The 23,223-nt window shown below is 37.1% G+C and overlaps 1 protein-coding gene across 7 annotated transcripts in view; it reads left to right on the forward strand.

Annotated features, from left to right (window-relative positions):
- The window catches only part of PDLIM5 (PDZ and LIM domain 5), a 214,953-nt gene that overhangs the window by 172,054 nt on the left and 19,676 nt on the right, over window positions 1–23,223 (forward strand). For all 7 annotated transcript variants that reach the window (XM_090266317.1, XM_090266309.1, XM_090266308.1 and 4 more), the window contains one exon: window positions 22,404–22,560. In XM_090266317.1, coding sequence (XP_090122443.1) covers window positions 22,404–22,560 — 157 coding nt within the window. The remainder of the gene's footprint in view (window positions 1–22,403; window positions 22,561–23,223) is intronic.

The raw sequence follows: 23,223 nt of genomic DNA on the forward strand, positions 1-23,223 counted from the left end.
CACATACACATACACACACACACACCTTCCGCCAGATTATCTCTCATCCAGATTTCTTTTTGTATGTAGCTGCTGATCATTTATACAGTCCTCTCTCCTGAACTTCACATCCTCCAACTCTGTTGACCTACTTGCTGTTTCCTGATGGCACCTCAAATGCAGCATGTCTGAAAATGTCGCTGCCTGTCTCTAGGAAAGGTACATCCACCCAGTCACCACAGCCGCAATGCCAGCTTCAGACCCCAACCCCCCTGTCCTCACTGTAATTAGTACCTAATGATTCCACATCTTAGTGTTTCTCAGGTTTCTTTTTCTTCTCTCCATTGCCTTGTCATTGCAAACAACTTGTAACTCATTTCCCTGTCTCCTCCACACATCAGTCTGTCCTCCATACTTCAGCAATGATTTTTCTAAAACTCTGGTTTAGCTCTGGCCCCAGCTATCTCTACAGGCTCTTCTCCTGCTGCTCCCAATTAGATATGATCTAGACTGTTTTTAAAAAAAGAAAATTTTATTCTTTTGGGAACTTAAAATATCTAGACTAATATCATTAACTTTTGAAATACAGAAAATAATTCAGAAAAATTTTTTTTGGTAAGGTGATTAGAAGGGAATGAGAATATTTTCTAAAAAGCAAGGGAAAGACTAAATTTTTGAGGTAGAAATGAAATAGGGAACAAAGTCTGTGTGTTGTGGATGGTAGAGAATATATGTACTGCTTTTGGAAACTATGGTCAAAATAGCACTTTGCCTATTAAAGTGAAAAGGAAAAATTTCACTTGATGTGCAACTCCTAGAGAATACACTGCAGCAAAATAACCACAAGAGGGCGACAGAATCCTTCACCTGAATAATCAAGACAGCTAAAGAATGCAGTTACAATCATGATTCACATACATGTTCAGTACTTAAAATATACTTTTTACAAAACGTATAAGTGAATTTAATTTGAAAACACCATGAGTATAAAACATTAGACATTATATAACATTATAGCATTAATACTATAAAAATTGAAAATGTTTTGCCATTGTGAAATCATTGAATTACATCATGATGTTGATTAGCTCAAATCAGAAAGTATTTGCAGTTGTATCTGGCTCTAGGTGCTACACACTAACACTCAATGAGATATTATATATCAAAGTTACTTATTTTACAATATTTTATAAAAATTGTGTAATAAATAAAATTCCCAGATCCTCAATTCTTTTATTTTACTCTAACAGTATCTCATATTTGAAAAGGAAAAGAAAAAACACCTCAGAATCTGTTCTTAGTCTTATAAACAGTTTCAAGAGTTTCCTAATACAAATTAAAATTTCTTTTGATTTAGAAGATGACGGGTGCCTCGTTATGGGTTCTTATGTTCTTCACAGTTCACCTGTGAAAACTGCAATGTCAACCAAACGGGTGCAAGAGCTAGAAAGGTCAGCTGCTGGGCCAATGTGGACTTAGGCAGAGCACCAAGGCAGGTGCCATTACTTCTTTCATCTGTGAACTTCAGGCTTCTTTCTCTTCATGATTCACAGCTGTGCACTAGTGTGGGTGGGAAAAAAGGACAACAATTTTTTATTCTCCTATCCCCCCATCACCAAAGAGTGACCGTTACCAGTGGTGTCATTTAAAAATAATTCCTACAATTGGGTGGGAAAAGTGGGATCAAAGTCACTAAACTGCAATCTGTGACCCACTTAGTTGATCCTGAAAACAGTTTAATGGACCACAGTTTGTATTTTCATTAAAAAATAGAATAGAAAATATAAGAATCTTTTAATATGTTCAGGGAAATATGTTATAAAAATGTGGTTTTAGTTAATATATGTTTATATAAGTGCATTTGTATATACACATACAAACATATTTGGGTCAGAGGTAAAGTATATTTCATATTGTATTTTATGGTTAAAAGTTTGAAAGTCATTTATTTAAATAGTGTTTTAGTCATACTTTTGTCTGTTGGGATGTCTAATATGGTTGTGAACTGATAGGTAGAAGAAAAAGACTGCACTGAAAGGGCTAATTGAAATTTTATAACCTCCTAGTGTATTCTGAACCTGTCATGGGTTTCTGTTACCTCCACTGAAGTTCTGACTTTAAATCTCCAATCATTCATTTGTGCAGCATGTGTTACCCAGAGAGCGGTCTCACAGGAGCACAGTAGTAAATAGTAACTAGGTGTGTATGTAACAGCATTATTGTTTAGATTGGTCATCTTCTTTTTCTCAGACATATTGTTGAGCATACACCACCACACATATGCAGGCTTGCCAGTGACTGCCAAACAGCTAAATGTTTTAGGTTGCAAAATGTTCAAAAGTTCACAGTCTGCATGAAAGTATTAAGATACAAGAGAAGTAAGAATCCAGGCATGAATTTTATGTAAACTAGCAAAAACTACTTCCTACTCACCCTGTATCTTTGGTTTAGGCTTCCATAATTCAGATGCAATAGTCCATTTTAAAACGTTGGCTTGATCTAGAAAAATAGGTGAGATTCTTCTTGTCATTTTTCAGAATTGGGGTCTTGTACTTTTCAAAGTTATGTTTTAATTCACTCTATTTGTATGTCTAATAGATTTTGGAATGTTTGAAACATTTACAATGTATATAATTAATAAGTGGTTAGATAGATATTTTCAGAACCTTTTTAAATTTGGTGGTATAAGTTTAAAAGTAACATTCCTGTGTTTATGTAGGTGACCTAATTTGCTATGTAATGTTTTTCCTAGATTCTATTTCGATTATGGATACCAGATTAGTTCATTCGATGCAAGTATGCATATAAAATATTACCCTCTTACCAAATGTAGTCAGATGATTTTCCACAAATACAGTATTAGAGTCATAAAGAGCGATTATATTTTGGAAGCACATCAGTTTTCTAATTTTAATGATATACAAAATGAGGACCACTCATTCATTAGAACATGAGAAGTGCTTTGCTAGATCAGGCCTATTGCTTGCTGAGCCCAGTTTCCTAGTGGGTAGTGGTCCTGAAATACAGGAATGCCCACCCTATGGAGTTGAATTTCAGAAGGCCCGAGGTGTTCCCCCAGTGGAGCATTTTGAGCCTTCAATTTGTTTATCTGTTAAAACAAGGATCAAAAAAAAAAAAAGTCCCTTAGAGCATTCTTGTGAGGCTCAAATGATACAATGAAGTGCTTGATATATAGAGGATACTCAAAGAAGGCTTCACCCCTTTGTTGTTTTTATGGATGATATTAATAACTTACACTGTTACCATCCAGCAATACAGTTCTCAAGTGACTTTCCTGCTTGAAAATGTTTTGGGCTCTCTGCTGCCCACACATTTAATGTTTGGCCTCTTAACAGGGCTTATGGTCCCTTTACAACCTCATGCCAACCTTCTCCAGCCTCATTTTGTAATATCGTTCCTCATGTTCCCTCTAGTCCAGTCACACTAAAGTTCATCAGTTTATACCATCCCCTGGGCACACACTTCTGTGTTTTGTACAAGCGACTTCTTTTATTTGAAATGCTTTTACACCCTTCTGCCCCTGGAAAATTTCTATTCACTCTTTAAAACCAGATGTCATCTCCTTTGTGAACCTTTCTTGAGCCCTATAAGTAGTTGCCTATCCTTTCTCTACATTCCTACAAAATTTTGATGATGGCCTTATTACAGTATTCATCATGATCGTTTAAACTGTTACACATGTGTCTTTCACTGCTGTTTATAGGTCCCCTTAAGGACAGGGATCAGGTCTTACTAATCTTTGTTTTACAGCATCTAAACAATATCTGGTTAAGATTAAAGGCTCTAAGTAAATGTCAGTGAGGGAATAAATGAGTGGGTGGATAGGTCAGTTTGTCTTATTTTTTACATCTTCACATAATTTGAGGGATTCAGAAGCATTGTCCTTTCCTCCTACCAGACTGGAAATTGCCACAGCAGTCACTGAACGAAGATGAATGTGCTGTCTGCCAAAGGCTGCCATTAAAAACTATACATGTTGCTGGAGGGGGGTTCACTCTCCTTGAAGCAGGGAGCTCCTGTGAGACTTAAAAGTTGTGAAAATAAGGAATACTATAACTAAAACTATATTAATTTCCAGCAATTAACAAACTGATAGACCTGAAGCCCTATTACAGAATTTTTTTCCCCTCAAAAAATGTGAGAATTTATGGCATATAAGGAACCAAGCAGTGCTGTGCAGAGGAAATACAGGAATGTTCACCCATTTTGTCACTGTGGACAAATTAACCTGGATGCAAAGCACCAGTAAATAACAGAAATGCGCAAACCCAACATGAAGTGTTAAGTCAGATTACAAGGTCCAGGTCAGAAGGCATGGAGGTCTGGATCAATCAAAGGACCAGTGAAGTTCCAGTGGTACAGTCTTGAGGTAGAGTATGTGCTTGTTTATGATGGAGTCATTTTATGCAGGAATAAAATGCTAATGTCTGTGCCTAAATAAAATTACATGTAGTCAAAACCCTTGAATATTTTTAGGAAAAGGCCAGCTTGGAGAGGGAACAACATATGCCAGAGCTCACAAAGAACGTGGCTGCTTAGAGAGGGCACGTAGTTCAGTATGTTGAGTGCTGTATAGTGTGGCCAGAAGGCATGCCGGATGGCTTATTGATTGGGGGCCTCGTTAGAAAGAGCTTTTGAAAGGAAGGAAAGTGACACAATCAGATTTGCATTGTGCAGAGACGATTATAGTGTTAATGTGTTTTAAAGGTCATTATAATCACAGTGTAAAAAATTAAAGATTGGAGTCATAGACTCCTTAAGAGGTTGTTGAGGTAATCAGTGTAAACAGGATGACGATTATTGCACTAGGCAATGACAATGACAGTGGCAGTGGAAGGGATTCCTAGGGCAAGAGAGTGCCAAGTGCTTACACTGTAACCTGACTGGATTTAAATTCTAACCGCTGCTCTTCCACGGAGCCTTATTCTGTAGAGTGTTATTTATCCTCGGTTAAAACATTGGCAGAGAATGTATTAAGTGTGGAAAAACTGTACTTCCTTTTAGGTCAGATTATGGCAGAGAAGACTTGTTGAATATATCCTTAGTTTTTTTTTTTTTAATGTAATGTGTCTAGTTACAAAATATAAATCTGAGTGGATTACATCTTGTACTTGAAAAATAAGTGAAAGTTTACTTTTATAACATAACTAGTTGATTTTTGTAGCACTTCCTTGGGGCGAGTGCATTTATTTCCCCTAAAATAGCATTTTCTAAATACTGACTCTTTCAATTCTTTATACCTGCAAATATGAGATTGGTAGCTTTGGTATAATCCTCATTGTGCAGTTTGCCTTTGCACGAAACACTAGAACTACATGTTGTCATGGAAATAAACTTTATGAGATAGAAAAGGGGATTCTTCTAAGACAAAAAAAGAAATTCCGTAGAACCCTGATAGTCAAAGGTTAAATACTTATGTTGTTATTTGTATGTAATGTAGAAAGCTTTAAATCTGTAGGTAGATTTTAAAATATTTTTTATTGATTATAGGTCTTTTTTCTTCTTTTCCACTTTTAAAATATGTTGACTTTAAGAGCATTTGTAATGATTTAAATGTATTACTTTTATAAGTGTTAAGTAAATAATCTATGAATTCTTACTCAGAAAATCATTGAACTATACAATATTGGCTAATGCTGTAATCATAGTTTTCTATAGAGAAATACGGCTATGTCTTAGAGCCATTGAAAATAAAAAAGCTTTGTTATGTTTTCTTTCACAGTAGTGTTATAGTGTTGCCTAGCTATGCTGAAATCTTTTTTTTTTTTTTGCTGTTTTAATTAGCTGTTCTTATAGTATGTTATTAATGCTACCTTCATGTTGTCTTTAATTGTCTGTACACACAACTCCCTGTTTATTTGTATCCTCTGATATTGGCAAGAAATTAGTGGATTTTTTTTTTCTTTTATTGTTAAATGTGTCTATGGAGGCAAACATTCCAGTGAGGAAAGTAAGGGCATTTAGTTGATATTATGGTTCCATACTTACTACACTACTAATACTTTAACATTTAGTAGTAGACTTTCTTAATCTCTGATACTCCATATTGAACAAATAGTAATTTCTGTGTATTCTACTTAGGGTAATATTTCCTTTATATGTATCATGTAAGATGTATATAACTTTTTATTAACAAATCACTTTTTCGTTTGTTCAACAGTTTTAATATATGTAGTAAAGGCAAGAGCACATAACTGATAATGAGACTTGTAAAAATTGGGATTCTTTTTTAAAATATAAATTGTGTTCTGAAGAAGCACAGTACAAGTAATCTGTAAACAGAAAAATTGGGATCATTTTCTGGTTTGGGGGGGACATAGTAAATTTCTTTTGGTGAAATCAGAAGTGGCAAAAGACACAAAATTACTTTTCAAAATTAATAGTTAATTTTAGCTTTTTTTCTGTCGCGTACTTATCATCCTTATTCTGGCATTTAAAAATTAGATACATAATGGGTAGCCTTGAAGGGAGCAACCGGTTTCATTAAACAGCAAAATGGTAGATAGTAATAGTTTTTTAAAATAATTCTTTCAGTGTTGAAGAGTATCTTTTTATTGAGAGGATACAATAAGGTAATATCATGAAAATTTTAAATGGACATCATTTTACCAATGAGCTAATAGAGTCTAAGAGAGTCAAAAGAATTGTCCAGAGTCATATAGTGATTTGAACCCAGTTATTTTGACTAAATAGGTATTTTTCCTGTATAACAAGATAATATCAGTGAATATGATATTTAAGGAGGACGAAACCTCTTAGAGATAATGTAGAAAGGATTCTTCCCTTGCATAGGAAGACAAACTAGTGACTAACAACTATTAAAATGTTTCAGGTAACATTTCTTTGCATCTAAACTCCCTTTTTAAAATTTAGCTAAGATTCTAGTTAATATGACCCTTTATCATACCCTGCCTTTGCTGTTTGCTACATTTTAGCAATAAAGAAAAGTTTATTTAGTCATTATGGACAGAGCTTTGGAGAGGTCTGATTTTTTTTTTGTTGTTGTTGTTTTGTTTTTTGTTTTTGTTTTTCCCCAAGGAAGACTCATATATTTGTGAGATCTGATTAGATCAAAAACTGAATGATGTGTATCTGAGTTATAAGTGGATATAAATTCTATCTTTTATTTGAAGTCTAAAGGAGATAGAGGTGAGAAAGGAAATTACTGTTTCTCCAACCATCCCACATTTCATTGTAGGCTTTACGCTACAGTAATAAACCGAGATAACTAGATTTGCTTAGCTAAGATGGATAGATTTATTGGTTCAATTTTTAAATTTTTATATGAATAAGTTAAATTCTACCAGTTGCTTATGTTTCCATCTCTTCTAATGTTTTATTGCCATCTGCTCCCCTGCTTTTTGACATCATTAACCTAAACGGTCCACCGGCCGTAAAGTCCTGACTGGAGCTGTCCGTTGTCAGAACCTTGGTGTGAAGCCTGTACATATGCTCGGTCTCTTTATAGAATAAGTAGATGTTTGTTTAGAATCATGATGCTCGGGAGAAAAAAAATGGAAAAACCATTAACTGCCTTCTTTCTTTTCTTCTAAATGTCTTCTTATAGAAATTTATCTCCATGTTGGAGGCTTTCCACTGCTGATACAAGTACATCATTGTAAAAGCTCTTCTTTCTCCCCATTTTCCTTTCAACCTGAGATTAAAATATAAAATATTTTAATAGGGGGAAGTACCTGGACTTATTCATATATGCTTTTAATAAAGAATTAATACTTTCTATTAATTGATGCATATGGTTTAAACTAGAGATTGGCAAACTGGCCCTTGGCCACATCTGGGCCACCACCTGTTTTTGTAAATAAAGTTTTATTGGAACACAGCCATGCTCATTTGTTTGCATGTTGTCTGTGGCTCCTTTGTGCTACAACCGCGGAGCTAAGTAGTTTCAACATAAACTATATGGCCCCCAAAATCTAAAATATTTATTCTCTGGCCATTTACAGAAGAATAATTGCCAACCCTAGATTTAAGTCATAGGAATGAGAAAAATTAGGCTTGATAATTCTGCACAATAGTTGCAAACTTTATTGGGGTCATGAGCACACTTGACAGCACTGAGTGGTAAGGCATTTTGTCGCTTCTCCGCCTATAACATCACCTGTGAAAACTTACATCCTTTCAGGGCAGGAATCTTATTCTCCCCTGTACCACTCATATGTATGCATTCTCTACGTAGTTGCTGAATGAGTGGACACTTTATTTTTTTTTAACCAGATAAGAGAGTGAACAATAATTCACATTTAATGAAAATATCTTACACATTCAAGGAACTGGAAGTAATACCTTTACTCATACCTCCTCATTCAACCCTCTCACACTTGAAGATAGTTGTTATTATTGCTGTTTGACAGTTGAGGAAACTAAGACCAGAATAATGACATTTCTAAGTTCACAAAGCTAGAAATTAGAAGAACAAGGAGCCAAAGATAACTTAATATTAGTCTTCATGATCTATACGAAGGTCTGTCCAGAAAGTATCCATCCATGTAATATAAAAAATAGAGGCATTTATTGAAGAAGTTACAGGATACAAGGAACATTGTACATACAATGATGCCTCAGTCCCCTTCAAAGTAGTCACCTTGGCACCTTACGCAGTTTTCCCAGCATCTCTTCCACTGTTCAAAACAATCAGCAAAATCCTTTGTTGAATCACCGTTAGCTACCTCATCATATTTTCCTGAACCTCATTGACGATCTGAAATCTCTTCTATTTCAAAGCTGATTTCAGCTTTGGGAAAAGCCAGAAGTTGTAGGGGACTAAATCGGGACTGTAGGGGGCTGAGTCACCTGGGAGACTTGATGTTTTGCCAAAACACTCTGCATAAAACATTATGCATGAGCTGGTGCATTGTGACAAAGCTGCCAATCACCAGTTGCCCATAGCGAAGGCTGTTTTTGTTGTATTGCATCTCTCAACCAACAAAGAACATTGAGGTAGTGCTCCTTACTAATTATTTGGTCTGAAGGGGCACACTCATGGTGGACAACACCTTCCCAATCAAAAAACACAGTTAGCATGGTCTTGATCTTGCTGCAACTTTGTTGTGCCTTCTTTGGGTGTGGAGAACCAGGCAACTTCCATTGGGATGACTGGGTCTTCACTTCTGGACCATAGCCACAATTCATCTCTGGTTATGACTTCCTTGAGGAAATCTAGCTTAGTGGTGGCAGTTTGAATCAAGTCATCAGTGACTGCAGCATGATGCTCCTTCTGCTCTGGTAGCAGAAGCTGTGGAATGAATTTCACCATGAATGTTTCATGCCAAGATCCTGCATCAAAATCTTGGACATAGTAGATTTTGGAATCCTCAGATCAGCTTCTAGTTCTCACGCTGTCAGTCACCGATACAAGTTCAACATTCTCAGGTGGTCCGTTAGTTGTAAGCGTTCCAGAATGTGGGTCACTTTCAAAAGATTATCAACCATCTTTGAAATGTTTGTGCCACACTTTTATTTGTGCTGTACTTATTGCATGGTCACTGAAAGCCTTCTGAGTCATTTGAATAGTTTCCATGGAGGAATGTTCAAGCTTAATGCAAAATTTGGTGCAGATTCATTGCTCTACTTGCTCAGTGATTTTGAATGTGACGGCCACACAGTACACATGCTCACTCAGTGGCATCTACTGCCCCCACTGACTAGTACAGTGAAGTTGTCATTGTTCACACATGCACATTCCAGTCCACTCTCCTTGGCTGACAGATTATATCCATGTCACGCAAACCATTCTCATTATATTAACAATGGTTGGACTTTTCCCACACAGACCTCGTATATTGCTTCCTCCAGTGTAAAATAGCTCAACAATGTTCTCTACTTTTAAAACATATGAAATTCAGGACTTGGTCAAGATGTAGGCATAGGTAGACATGCTTCACTTCCTTGTACAACTATAAGAAGGATCACAACTAACCTCAAAGCAAAACACCCAGAACTACCAGAAAATTGAACTGTATGGAAGCTTGACAACTGAAGTATTTAAAGAAGCCATATTCATACAGAGGGGTAGGAGGGTGGAGACGGGGAGCTGGGATGGAGAGGATGCAATGAGGTGGCAGCGAGGCGGCCGCAGCCAGAGGAATGGGTGGCCCCACACTCACATGTGGTGAATGACAATTGAGAGGGACACCTGGTGAGCACGTGATCCCAGCCCCAAGCTAGACAGCACACCCCCTCGTTCCAGCAGCAGAAAGATAAAGCCTTATAAATTGTGGCTGTAAAAACCAGCAGGAGTTGTGGTGGCGGAAAGAATTGCCTGTCTCTCGGGAGAGTCCATTTAAAGGGCCCACACAGCCCTAGAAGGTATCCACTCTGGGAACCACCACCAGGGCAACAACTAGAGGGGCGCCAGTCACATATGGGAAGTGAGTGTATTGACTCTAAATGGAGTGAGTGCAGAGCAAGCCTCCACCAGCCAGGCGGTAACACTGTCCATTCACCGACCCTTCCCCCACATACACAGCCACAAAGCAGTGAAGCGGGTTGCCCTGCCCTGGTGAATACCTAAGGCTCTGCCCCATGCAGCTTAACTGGTGCTTAAGACAGCGAGTCAAAGCAGTTCTACCTAATACACAGAAACAAACACAGGGAGACAGCCAAATTAAGGAGACAAGGAAACATGGCCCAAATGAAAGAACAGAACAAAACCCCAGAAAAAGAACAAAACAAAACAGAGATAACCACCCTATCAGATGTGGAGTTCAAAACGCTTGTGATAAGGATGCTCAGAGAACTCACTGAGTATGGCAAAAGCATAAGGAAGGGAATGAAGGCTATAGTACATGAAATAATGAAAAATCCAGAGGGAACCAACAGTGAGAGGAAGGTAGCCAGGGTTCAGATCAACGATTTGGTACATAAGAAAGAAAGAAACAACTAGAATAGAATGAAGAAACAATAATTTTTAAAAGGGCCAACAGCTGAATCATAGGAATGCCAGAAAGAGAAGAGGAAGAGCAAGAAATTGAAAACTTATTTGTAAAAATAATGAAAGAAAACTTCCCTAATTTGGCAAAAGAAGTAGACTTACAAGTCCAGGAAATACACAGCCCTAAACAAGTTGGACCCAAAGAGGACCACACTAAGACACATCATAATTAAAATGCCAAAGGTTAAAGATAAAGAGAGAATCTTCAAAGCAGCAAGAGAAAAGCAGAGTGTTACCTACAAAGGAGTTCCAATAAGACTATCAGCTGATTTCTCAAAAAAAACTTTACAGGCAAGAAGGGACTGGCAAGAGGTTTTCAAAGTGATGAAAAGCAAGGACCTGCAACCAAGATTACTCTATCCAGTAAAGCTATCATTTAGAATGGAGGGGAAGATAAAGTGCTTCAGACAAGGTAAAACTAAAGGAGTTCATTGTCACCAAGCCCTTATTATATGAAATGTTAAAGGGACTTATTTAAGAAAAAGAAGATCAAAACTATGAACAGTGAAATGACAACAAACACAACTATCAACAACTGAATCTCAGAAGCAAACTAATCAAACAACTAGAACAGGAACAGAATCATAGATATGGAGATCATATGGAGGTTTTATCAGCAGGGAGGTGGAAGAGGGAGAATAGGAGAAAAGGTGCAGGGATTAAGAAGCATAACTGGTAGGTACAAAATTGACAGGGGGAGCATTAAGAATAGTAAAGTAAATGGAGAAGCCAAAGAACATACATGCAGGACCCATGGACATGAACTAGGGTGGGGGATTGCTGGAGGGAAGTGGGTACCAGGTGGAGGGGGTCAAGGGGGAAAATTGGGACAACTGTAATGGCATAATCAATAAAGTATACTTAAGAAATAAGAGATGTGAAATTCAAACATAACTTTGGATGATAATAAAGTTTCATTTATTTCAGGGACCTAATGACTTCAATTAAGAGAGATATCTCAGAGAATTAGTAGTGTTAATAGAAATATAAACACTACCCCAGGTTTAAAATTTTATAGTTACTGATAATGCTTGAGATGGGGAGATTACCTTAAATATTTTTTCCTTTTATGCTTCAGTTTTTTGGTTGTTTGTTTTTTGGGGGGCTTTTGCTTACATTAGGAGAATTCTATTTTTATGAGTAATTCAAGCCTAAGGTACTTTTCTCCTTTATTTCTGAGATTAGTCTGCATTCTCACTTATATAGATGAAAATTGGTGGGAAAATAGTAAAAGCAAAGCCCATCTGAGTTTCATATTACTTTGGAAATAAGATATATGAGAACTCCAGATATAATTTGAGTATAAATAATTTTAATATATGTTTTTACACATTTCTCATAGGAATATGAGCAAAATTCTACAAATTTAATGTGCTAAGTAACTTCTTAGATTATAGAGTCTGTATGGGTTCACCAGTGATTCTCTTTAGTATTCCTCAGGTCATGAATCGTGCCTCAGATTTGGTTTTTAAAATATTTTATCTGAATTTTTTCTGTTTCGTTTTTTTTTTTTTCATACCCTCCACCTCCCTCCCTGCTTCTTTGTCATCTAAAGCACATTGACCATTTCCACTTAGAACACGGATTTGTCTTTCTGTTAAAAAGTTTGAAATTGTAACAGTGATATTGAGATAATTTAGAAAATACTACATATAAGTGATAAGTAATTTCTTGATTTTTAAATGAACTGTGGTAAAACCAGATATTTTATGATCTCCTGTCTTTATCTACAAGGTACAGACTCCGTTTCTTTTACTTGTGACTCTGACCAAATGGAAGTTTTCTTTGTCAGTTCAGTTAGGAGGGAGTAAAAGGCAAGTCTGTGTTTCCTGAATTTTGATGGTGTGTAATGCAACAAATTAAAAAAGAAGAGAACTGAACCTCATCCAAGTCCCCACACTCACTTTAATTAAGACACTCTAGATCCAATTTAATCTGAGTTCTTAAAGTTGAAAGGCTGGTTGCTAATGGAAGAAACTAACCTCCTGAAGTTGCGGAAATACTTGATACTTAGCCTTGGGTACACCTGTTCCAATTCTTTATGGCATACATACCAGCATTCCCTACTGCTTAGAGAAATGATAATAGTTTAATCTGTCCAGTTTTGCTTTTAATCATTGAATAAAAATATCCTTGATTCCATTTAATAAAATTCACAGAAACCTCTCCAGAATGTACTTTCCTCTGATCCTAGATCTTGGCTTAACTTGAAACCTTTTCTATTTGTACTGGATATGATTTCATGCCTGGATTATGGAGAATAGACTGTTGTTTGTATGTTCAACATAAGGAGCTTGACAGACAAAATGCACAGATTCTGTGCTTCTCTTGGCCACCATCTGTTTGAGATGGTTAGGAATGGGACAGAGAAGAAAGCACTTGCTGAACACAGTAGTCTGCGAGTGTGCTGCCATCACTGCTACCCAATTTAGTATGTGTAAAATTTCTACCATGCTTTTGTGAATATATTCTCCGAGATGTTGAATTATAATGCTTTATCTCCCCACAAGTGCCAGAGAGTCACTGTGATATAGCCCAGTTATTTCTATGAGGACCACATTAGCTTTAGTTTATAACAGGAATGCCCCTTGCAGTTGAGAGTTGTTATCTGCCATAAAGCCTCCAATATGACCTCTGTCTTGTCAGCGCTATAAATATTTGTCTTTTTTCTTTTGGCGGGGGGTGGGGAACATTAGATTCTTGATAGTCTTATTTCCAAACTTAATAACAATGAAATATTATAGGATTTTAAAAACTAGTACGGTTATCCCTATATTGACTATCATAGCTTTTTCACTTGCTGTGTCTTAATTCAAATGTATTAGTTGAAATACTTATACCAATACAGAGTTGTACAACAAAATGGACACGGCATTTTAAGGCTTCAAGCCTATTTGTCCTCAGTAAAAGTATTAGATCTATAATTATATTTCCCTTTCTGAAACAGTTTATATAAATCCTCTTAAATGTTCTCAAAACATGAGAAATGTAGCCTTATATTCTAGTTCAAGCCTTATGTTTTAGTTCAAGAACTTTGCAGCCATTCGTTATAATGACTGAAAGTATGGGCAGTCAGGTTTAGGGAAAGAAAGGAACATCTCTGTAGGAAATGAAACTAATCTTTTACACAATACAGGAAGGTTTAAAAGTAATCATCTAAGCTGTTAGGCGCATCAGGGCAAATAAAAAATAATGCTTTCATACATTATTCCTAAATCTATCCTACCAGGCTCATGTAGGAAATTAGAATAGGAGAAATTAATCATCTCTCTTTCTTTTAATTTCTTTTTTTATTGTTCCATTACAGTTGTCTCATTTTTCACGGTTGCTCTCCCCTGCCCCGCCCACTCCCGCCCCTCCCCCACAGTCAGTCCCCACCCCATTGTCCATGTCTGTGGGTCATTTACACTACAGTAGTCCCTCTCTATATCTCGGTTCACTTATCGCGGCCTCACTGTATCGCGGGATTTTAATTATTTATCGCGGATTTTTCACTATATCGTGGCATTTTGAGATATAGTATGTTGTTAAAGTTACATAGGTTTAAGAGTGTGGAATATGTTTAAGAACATAAGTAGTGTTTATAAAAGTGTGGAAAAGGTAATAAGGGAGTGGGAAAGGTTAATAAGGGACTGGGAACAGTTTATAAGTGTGTGGGAAGGGTTTATAAAACCTTAAGATATGTATAAATACTAAAATAAATGTAAGGTTCCTACTTCGCGGATTTTCACCTATTGCGCGGAGGGCGGGGGGGAGGTGTCTAGAACGTAATACCCACGATAAATGAGGGAATACTGTAGTTCCTTGACTAGACCCTTCCCCTACTGTCCCCTTCTGTCTTGTGATAGCATGAGTGGAACTGGAGAGTATTATGCTTAGTGAAGTAAGTCAGGCAGAGAAAGACAAATAGCATATAATCTCACCTAATACAGGAACCTAATGAACAAAACAAACAAATGAGCAAAATAGAACCAGGAGCATGGAGACAGACTGTCAGGGAGAAGGGGGGAAATTAATCATCTCAATTGTTGCTATCCCCTCCTTCTAAACTGGCCCAGAAGTTTGTACTTCCTGGTTTAGATTACAAATAAGGAGATTTTTCTTCATGTTCACATGGGGCATGGCAGTGACTGGACAAGAGCTTGACTCACAGTAGGCACATAGGAAGTGTTTGATGGATGGTTGTGTGGGGACATAGGCTTTGGAGTCAGACAGATGCAGTTTTGGATCCCAGATTGTCCAATTGTCTGCTCTCCTCCTTTGGCTTCCCTGACACACTCTTGCTTGTTTTTCTCAAACTGCCTCTCTCTCTGTCCTGAAAATATTTATGTTATTTGTCTTACTCCTTTTTTTAAAGAGCACTTCTACAGATCATACTGAAATTGTATGTATTAAATGACAAATCTCAAATTTGCTTAAAAATCCTTCAGAAAGGCAGTGGGGTAAGTGGAACACAGGTAAAACATCATTTATGAGGCAGTAAATTATTAAAGCTTGATTATTTCCCTTTATTAAATTCTGTTGGTTTTTAAAGTAATGAATTGATCTTTTAGCATCATCTAAAGATGATCAAAGCAATTTTTTTTTAAAAATCCAGAATTATGGTAAGCTCATGGTTTTGGCAATGTTTCCATCTTTTGTAACTGTGACTCTTATTAATGCTGTCCATTTGATACAGTTGCAATAGTCTTTGAAAGCTTCCTTGCTTTCTGATTTGACAAGATATTCTAGACATTGCTTGTCCATTTTTGCCCCAATCCCAGAATCAGCAGTTTGTCTAAAACGTCTGGTTCCTTTTAGTGGGACGACAACTGTTTTGGTGCTGGAGTCATTCATTCTCTAAACAAAGATTTATTAAGCAATCTGCCAAGGACTGCTGTGTAACAAACAAAAACAATGTCCTTGGTCCCAAGGTATGAAGAGAGAGATAATAAAAAGCAATATGAGATGAGTGCTTGGAGAAAGATAAACCAGTTAAAGAGTATAGGGAACGGTGGTTTTGCCGGAGACAAGGTTGCTGTTTGTATAGGATGGTCAGAGAAAACCACATTGATAAATGGCCTTTGAGCAGAGACCTGAAGGAAGTGAGGAAACAAGCCACGCAAAAGCTGGGGGACAGATGTCCAGGTGGAGGGGATAAGAAAGTTCAAGAGCCCTGAACCAGAATTGTGCTTGCCATTTAGAGGAATAGTAAGGGGGCCTGTGGCTCATCTGTAGTGGGCCGGGGGGGGGGGGGGGCAGATCAGGTCAGGGAGATAGGAGGAGTCTGACTCTATAGGACCTTTGGTTTTAGTTCTGACTTAAGGAGGGTTTTGAGCAGAGTAGCAGCCTAATCTGATGTAGTTTTTACTGGCCTCTGTGTTGGCAAGGGCGGAAGCAAGATCTAGAAGCAATAACTGCAATAAGCTAACCAAGAGATGACAGTAACTTGGACCAGGATGTACTATGGAGCTGGTAAGAAGTCTTCAGGTTATGCATTCTTTGTATTGTTGTGAGCCGTTCATTTCCTGCATCAAACTTGTTCTCCTACTGAATGATATGTTCAACAGTTCAGAAGCACTACCTCTAGTTAGAGTAATGCACCTGAGAAGACACGAGTAATACCTGTTGTTATGTAAGTTGTTTTGTGGGCTATCACCACCATCCCACCCCCCCAACCCCAACTGACTTAAGTTTTCAAGTGAGATTTGACATAATGTAGTATTTTTTACTTAGTATGTATTAGTAATAAGAATACTTTGCTGATAGTTGAGTAATTTTACTTGAACCAAAAGAGTTATGAATTTCTTGTGTATTCAAGTACAGTCTAGCCAGGAGTTTAATGTGTGCACTATAATCTTCACTAGCGTAGTCTTTAAGTGTATTGGTTTACAGTTAGCAGCCTTTTAAGAACAGGAATGGAAAGCAAAAATTTTAAATAATCCACCTTATTTTTAATACAGTTAGAAAACATCTGTTTTCAGAGAATTCACACCTTGTATTACCAGGAGCTCTGTTGCTCTTAATCTGTTTTCTTTCTGTAAACTACTTACTTATATAAACAAGTGCCTTTTAATAAGCTCTGTTATTTTCGAGACACATAGTAAATAATTAGATAATTTATAATTCCTTATTATTACACAGTTTCACAGTATTGTATATTACATACTGTGTAAACAAATCCCCAATACTGTACTTATGTGGCCAATAGTGAGGAAGTTATTTGGATAAACTTGATAATCATTTGGTTGGGGCCTTACAGAGATTAGAAAAGAAAAATAAATCTCAGGATAAGATTGTGTAAAACTTGTGTTAAGTAATTTGCTAAATAATGCAAACCTAAAACATCTGCTTGGGGTAAAAATGCAATTAAGCTCTTTCTAAAGTAAAGATTTTCACTTTTATCTTTCCAAATAACATCATAAAGTTACCTAGTAATAGGAAGTAGGGGTTTTTCTAAGTTAATAAATATTATGCAGTTCAATTGTTCAATTTGAAACAATTCTTCATTGTCAATTAATAGCAGTCCAACTGAGATGACTTTTGTATTTCTTGGTAGTAAAGTAAACTCCATGTTTAGTAAATCAGAGGTCTGTGTGCTGTTTTAAAAAGTATTGCTCCTTAGAATTGTCAGCTATTTTATTTTATTTATTTATTTATTTATTTATTTTTGTTTGTTTGTTTTTTTTTTAATGTTTTTTATTGATTATATTGTTACAACAGTTCCAATTTTCTCCCCCTTGCTCCCCTCCACCCAGCACCCCCCTCCCCCAGCAATCCCCCCCAAGTCCATACCCCTGGTTCGTAAAAATTAACTATCCCCCCCCTTCTCAAATATTAGGACCCTTTGTAATCTTGTAAAGGACAATGGGCGAAGGTCTCAAGCTCCTCTAGCTGCTTCAAGCTGGACATGGTCGTCGTCCTACCTACCCTTGGGTCCAGAAAACCCTAATAAGAGTGGGGGTGTGGAGGGGAGGGTGGCCTTCCCACATGGGGAAGGATCGTGCAGACTCCAGGTCAGTTGGCTGTCTCCGGAGCTATTTTAATATGACAAAAAATTTTTAAAACTAACAACTCAACATATTGTGGGTATTAAATTTTACTGATTAATATGACAACCTTACAGATGGTATACTAAGAAAGTATTCTATTATGCCACTGAGTGTTACCACTAATATATGTTTACTTATTTAGCGATAATCTTTGTAATTTTAGGTTTGACTGTTACAGTGCTGGAAAAAAAAGCATAGAATAATTATGAATGTATAATTTGTCATTTAAAACCTTAGAAGACTCATAAATAACCATTGTAAAATGAATAAAAGATATTTGCACCAACATTGTTGGTTTGGAAAGTAGCCAGTGGCTCTAAATTTCTTGATGAGTTTTGGTATGCTGAATTGTATTTGCTACAAAAGAAAAAAATTATTATTTTTTAAAACATGATACTAGTAGAGTCTAGACTAGCCGCAAAAGAAGCCATATTTAATGGAAGTAGCTCAAGATTAAACTTAAAAGGAAAACTTGAGTCAAGAACTTCCTGATGTTCCCACTGTGACCTGTTACTGACTCTTTCTCTATTCAGTTAGAATAAGTCACTTGAATTTTTTGTGACTTAGATTCCCAGCTTATGAAATGGGCTAACTCCATGTTCCTATTTAATGGTTCTACTAGGACTTTGAAAAAAACTTATAACAAATAAGTAAATTGTCATCTTTAAGCTACTACTTCTAAGGAGATGTATTTTTTTCTACCTTAAAGTAGGTCATTTTTAGGATGGGTTCAATAAATTTGAAGTAGTTTTAGTCACTAATATCCATGGAAGACTGTTTTCTCTGTGTGGTAGTCAGTTCTCTACAGAATTTTAAAGGATGCAGGGCTCATTTTGGGGTGCTTTCCCAATCCCAAGACCTCACCGTTTTATACCTCCCTATCCCCAGTAAACCATGCAAGCAGAGGCTGGGGGTTGGCACTTGATGGCTTAAAAGTTGCCCATTCCTCTACCCGAATAGTGAGAAATTCAATCTGAAGAAAAGAAACATCACTTGATTCATACGGGAAATAACTGGGTCTTGGAAATGTTCAGGGCCTGGTAATTAAGAGGCTTGTGTAGCTTTGTGTGGGCCAGCCAGTGTGCTAGCAACACAGCAACAAAACGGAGGTGTGAGAACTTCAGTCTTATCCAAAGTGGTTAAAATGAGGCGGGGACAGAAAGCAAGGCTTTTCTTCACAAGAGAGGAACAGCAGTTAGCTTCAAGACTTTTTATATGTGCTTAAGATGATCAGATGTTTCATGTTTAAGAATGGCTTCTCATGTTAAGTAAGTTAGTCCCCCATGTACCTTCTCCTTGAGGCATGGGCCAGGTGGATTATGTCCCATTTTACAATGACCGATGCAGAATTACTACACTCTTTTATTGCTAAAACTGTCTCAGTGACTCAGTACTTTAGGGCTTATGCATAGATAATGTGATAAAATAAAGGCATATGGTAGATGAAAGGCTTTGACTCTCTTTGAGGTCTGATTTTCAGATTTTTCAATTGGTAACTTTCCCACTGTTTGAAATCCCGAACCCAGTCCACATTTAAAAAATCTGTACCTCTATAGTCTTTTTTAGAATGGCAAAATGAAAGTGATTTAGAACCTTCCCTTCTTCATTTACTTGGTTAAATATCAATGTTTTTGCTTTCTGTTTTTAAAGCAGTGTTCTGATAGTGGGTATAGTTTGTCATTGTCTTAGGAAGCAAAAGGTACTACAGGGCCTGTGGGTAAATAGCAAATAAGTTACACAGGCAGGGTTGCTAACAGATGTTAAGGAGAGGAAGAGAACACTTCTAGCTGGAATGGTCAGGATAATGGGGACAGAAATGGAACTTTCATGAGCCTTGCTGAGTGGGAAAACTGAGTAGCAGAGGAGAAAGGGATATTTCGCTGGCTGAGGATCACAGAAGCAGGGGATGACATAGCATGTTCAAGGGGCAGTGAATAGACTATAGCGTGGTGTTTAAGAGCACACTCTGGAGCCAGACTGCCTGGATCCAGGACTGCCCTTTACTTTGTGTTTGACCTTGGGCAGGTTTCTTAACCACCCTTTGCCTCAGAGTAAAAAAGTGGTACCAAGCATGCCTAAATCATAGGGCTGTTGTAAGGATTTGAGAGTGGTGCCAACACAAGTTAAACATTAGGTGAGTATAATCAAGTACGATGATGATGGCAGGGAGGTAGATGAGCATAAAAGACAAGATTGTATAGAAGATTGGAGTGAGCCTTCTGAGGGACTAGACTATCCAACTGCATATATAGTTCACAGTGGGGAGACTGAAAACTTTATAAAAAAAGAATATATGAGCAGACTAGTGTATTTGGGAAAATAATCTAGCAGAAGAGGTTGAAGAGACTGGCAGCAGAGAGACTGCTTAGGAGACTTGTGGTCCAGACTGGAGAATTCAAACCAGGACTCAAAGGATAGAGATGGGTTCCGATTAGAAAGAAGGGACAGACTTGGCAACATTTGTAATGAAACCGTTGTTAGCATCTTGGGACTCAGTGTCAAGGAGGCAGAGGGCCATGTCTGAGTAAGTGGGAAAATTTAAGCCATAGGAGTTCTTAGGAAGAGCTGACAATGTGCGCAAGAAGGTGAAAAACATTTTGCATGTCGTGAACATAATAAACACAAGAATAGATTTGGCATTGAAAATGCTTATCTGGAGCTCCAAGAGAAATCAGACCTGGGTGTAGACTTGAAGACCCCAGAGGCAACAGTTGCGCTGTGTGAGTAGAGTAAATGAGGTAACAAGGAAGAGTGTACAACATGAATATTAAACTAATTTTCTTTCATATTTCTACAAAAGAGAGTGTGAGTTTAAGAGAATGAAAACATATTCCGAGTCCGGTTGACTCTCTTGAAACCTGGGCAGTAGTAGAGATCCCTGGCCTGTGAAGTGCCATTTCACAGCTCAAGTACCAGGCGGAGCACCGTAGATGTGCTAAGTGCTTATAAATGCTTGCTTTCTGGATCTGTAACTAACAGGCTTTATTCTGGTGAGGGAGATTTGTCCTCTCACTTATCCTAATTAATCATACCCAGTTTTGACCATACCTTTAATATGGATTCTGTTGATATACACACGTGTATATACTGCACACTTCGTTAATTTGTATTGTGTGTGCTTTTCTTAAAAGTTGTTCCTTTTAAACATTTTTAATGTTTTTTTTTTTTTTTTTTTCTCTTTTCTTACATTGTATTTGCTTTGGGGTAAGGAGCTGGCCTTCTGTTGGTTTCAATCTTTTACAGTGTTGAATTCATTCACTTATGTATCGATTCCAGTTTATTTATTCATCTTTATTTATTCCAGACACTGTATTAATTACAAGGGTAATGAATAAGACATAGTTCCTACCCTCAGTGAGCTTACTATCTCGGAGTAGAAAAGATATAGATATGTGTAGTAGAAGCAATAAAAATCATTCACAGAAAAGTATAGGAACATGGAAGAGAAACATTTAATTAGCATTATGTGGAGGGGCAGCAGGAAGAGGTAATTCAAGGAGGATTTTTGGAGCAGTTGACTTTTGGGCTAAATCTTAAATAGTAAGCAGTAGCTACTAGATAAAGAGGAAGCATAGTGAAATGACAGGGAAGACCCGTTCACAAGAAACAGTGAGGCTGTTTGGTATTTCTGTACTGTAAACTGAAAGGCAAATTTGGGTAAGACGACGCAGTGGAGCAGGCAGAGACCACTGGTGGACGTTGGATGCAGAGATTAGAAGCATATACTGCATTCTGTGGTCGAAGAACAGGAAAATCCTAGAAATGGGTCTGTGACCAGGCCAGATCGCAGTGGCATTTGGGAGGATGAATTTGTGGAGGATAAGACAGTTTGGTAGCTAGTCCGGGGGGGAGATGTTGAGGACCTAAAGCAGGACAGTGTTGTAGGAATGGAGATGAAGGGGCAAAACTAAGAATTATTGTGGTAAAAAATTATCAGAAACCAATATAACCACAGATGAAGGAGAAGGTCCTAGTGTGATTCTTTTGTAGCTCCCTTATATGACTGGGTGACTGATTGCAGTCTTCCTAGATAATAAAGGAAGAAAGAGAATATAGATAACAATAAAGAGTTATTATTTTCAACCCACTGAAAATTTTAATGTGCCTATGATATATTTCAAGTTCAATCTAATTAATGGTTAGAGATGTTGTGAATATGCCCCCAACTGTATCTCCTCTTGGAAGCAGAAGTATTTCTCCTTTACCCACAACATGCTAGCATACGTCTGTCATAACTCTTGATATTGTAATCCTTGATTTTCTTTTCTGTTGATCTCTATAGTCATAGTCTAGTGTTTGGTACATAACCCCTTCTTAAATGTGAGTAGGTTATTTTTAAAAGTAATATTATTTATTAGAAAGAGATTATATTTGAGTTATTCTCATTCTGATTATTTGTGTGTGTGTGTTTTAACTCCTAGCACCTTCCACTGGAAGAGTCACAGGAGCCATGCCACCAGCCAGCTCAGCCGTGGGGCAGCCCCAGCCGAGTGACCAGGACACTTTAGTGCAAAGAGCCGAGCACATTCCAGCCGGGAAGCGTACCCCGATGTGCGCCCACTGTAACCAGGTTATCAGGTGAGTGGTTTTGGAAATTTCTCGGAAGTACCTAATACCAATGTTGATTTTTTTTAATATTCTGATTCACAATTTCATTGGGGAAAACATTCTCGCCATATTTTTATGTAAGTGTTATTATTGAAGTAGATAAATAGGAATATATTTGTTAGAATCTATTTTAATAAAAAGTAATTCTGGGCCCTTGAAATTAAAACTAAAATTACTATTGTTTTCAGTTATTAATTTCTAAGGAAAAAATCATGATTAATGTAGCCTTTCAGAGAATAATAAAATTTTAAGACTTGAAGGGACCCTGAAGATCATTTATCCAAACTTCTTTATTTTACAAATTATAAAAGTGAGGACTTTCATTTAGATGAAAAATACTAGTGACTTAACATAAAGAACTTCAAGTCCTATAGAGCAAAAGATTGACTTTTTGAAGCCCTAAGCACTGAAAAATGTAATTACCTTCAGACTGTACATAAATGCTTTTTTAGATTAGATCATAACCTGCTTGTTTATATTTTTATCAAAATCTGACTTTATTGTCTCTTAAATTCCTAGTAGGGAAAAAGGCCCAGAAATCTTAAGTGAGTGTGCTGTACTGGCACTTATTAAATCTCTGAGCATTCCTTAATACGTGGCTTTTAAAATGTTACGAGGGGAAGGTGTGAATGT

The sequence above is a fragment of the Furipterus horrens genome, unplaced genomic scaffold (genome assembly GCF_987537825.1).
Source record: "Furipterus horrens unplaced genomic scaffold, mFurHor1.1.pri manual_scaffold_2, whole genome shotgun sequence".
In the NCBI taxonomy this organism is placed as follows: Eukaryota; Metazoa; Chordata; class Mammalia; order Chiroptera; family Furipteridae; genus Furipterus; species Furipterus horrens.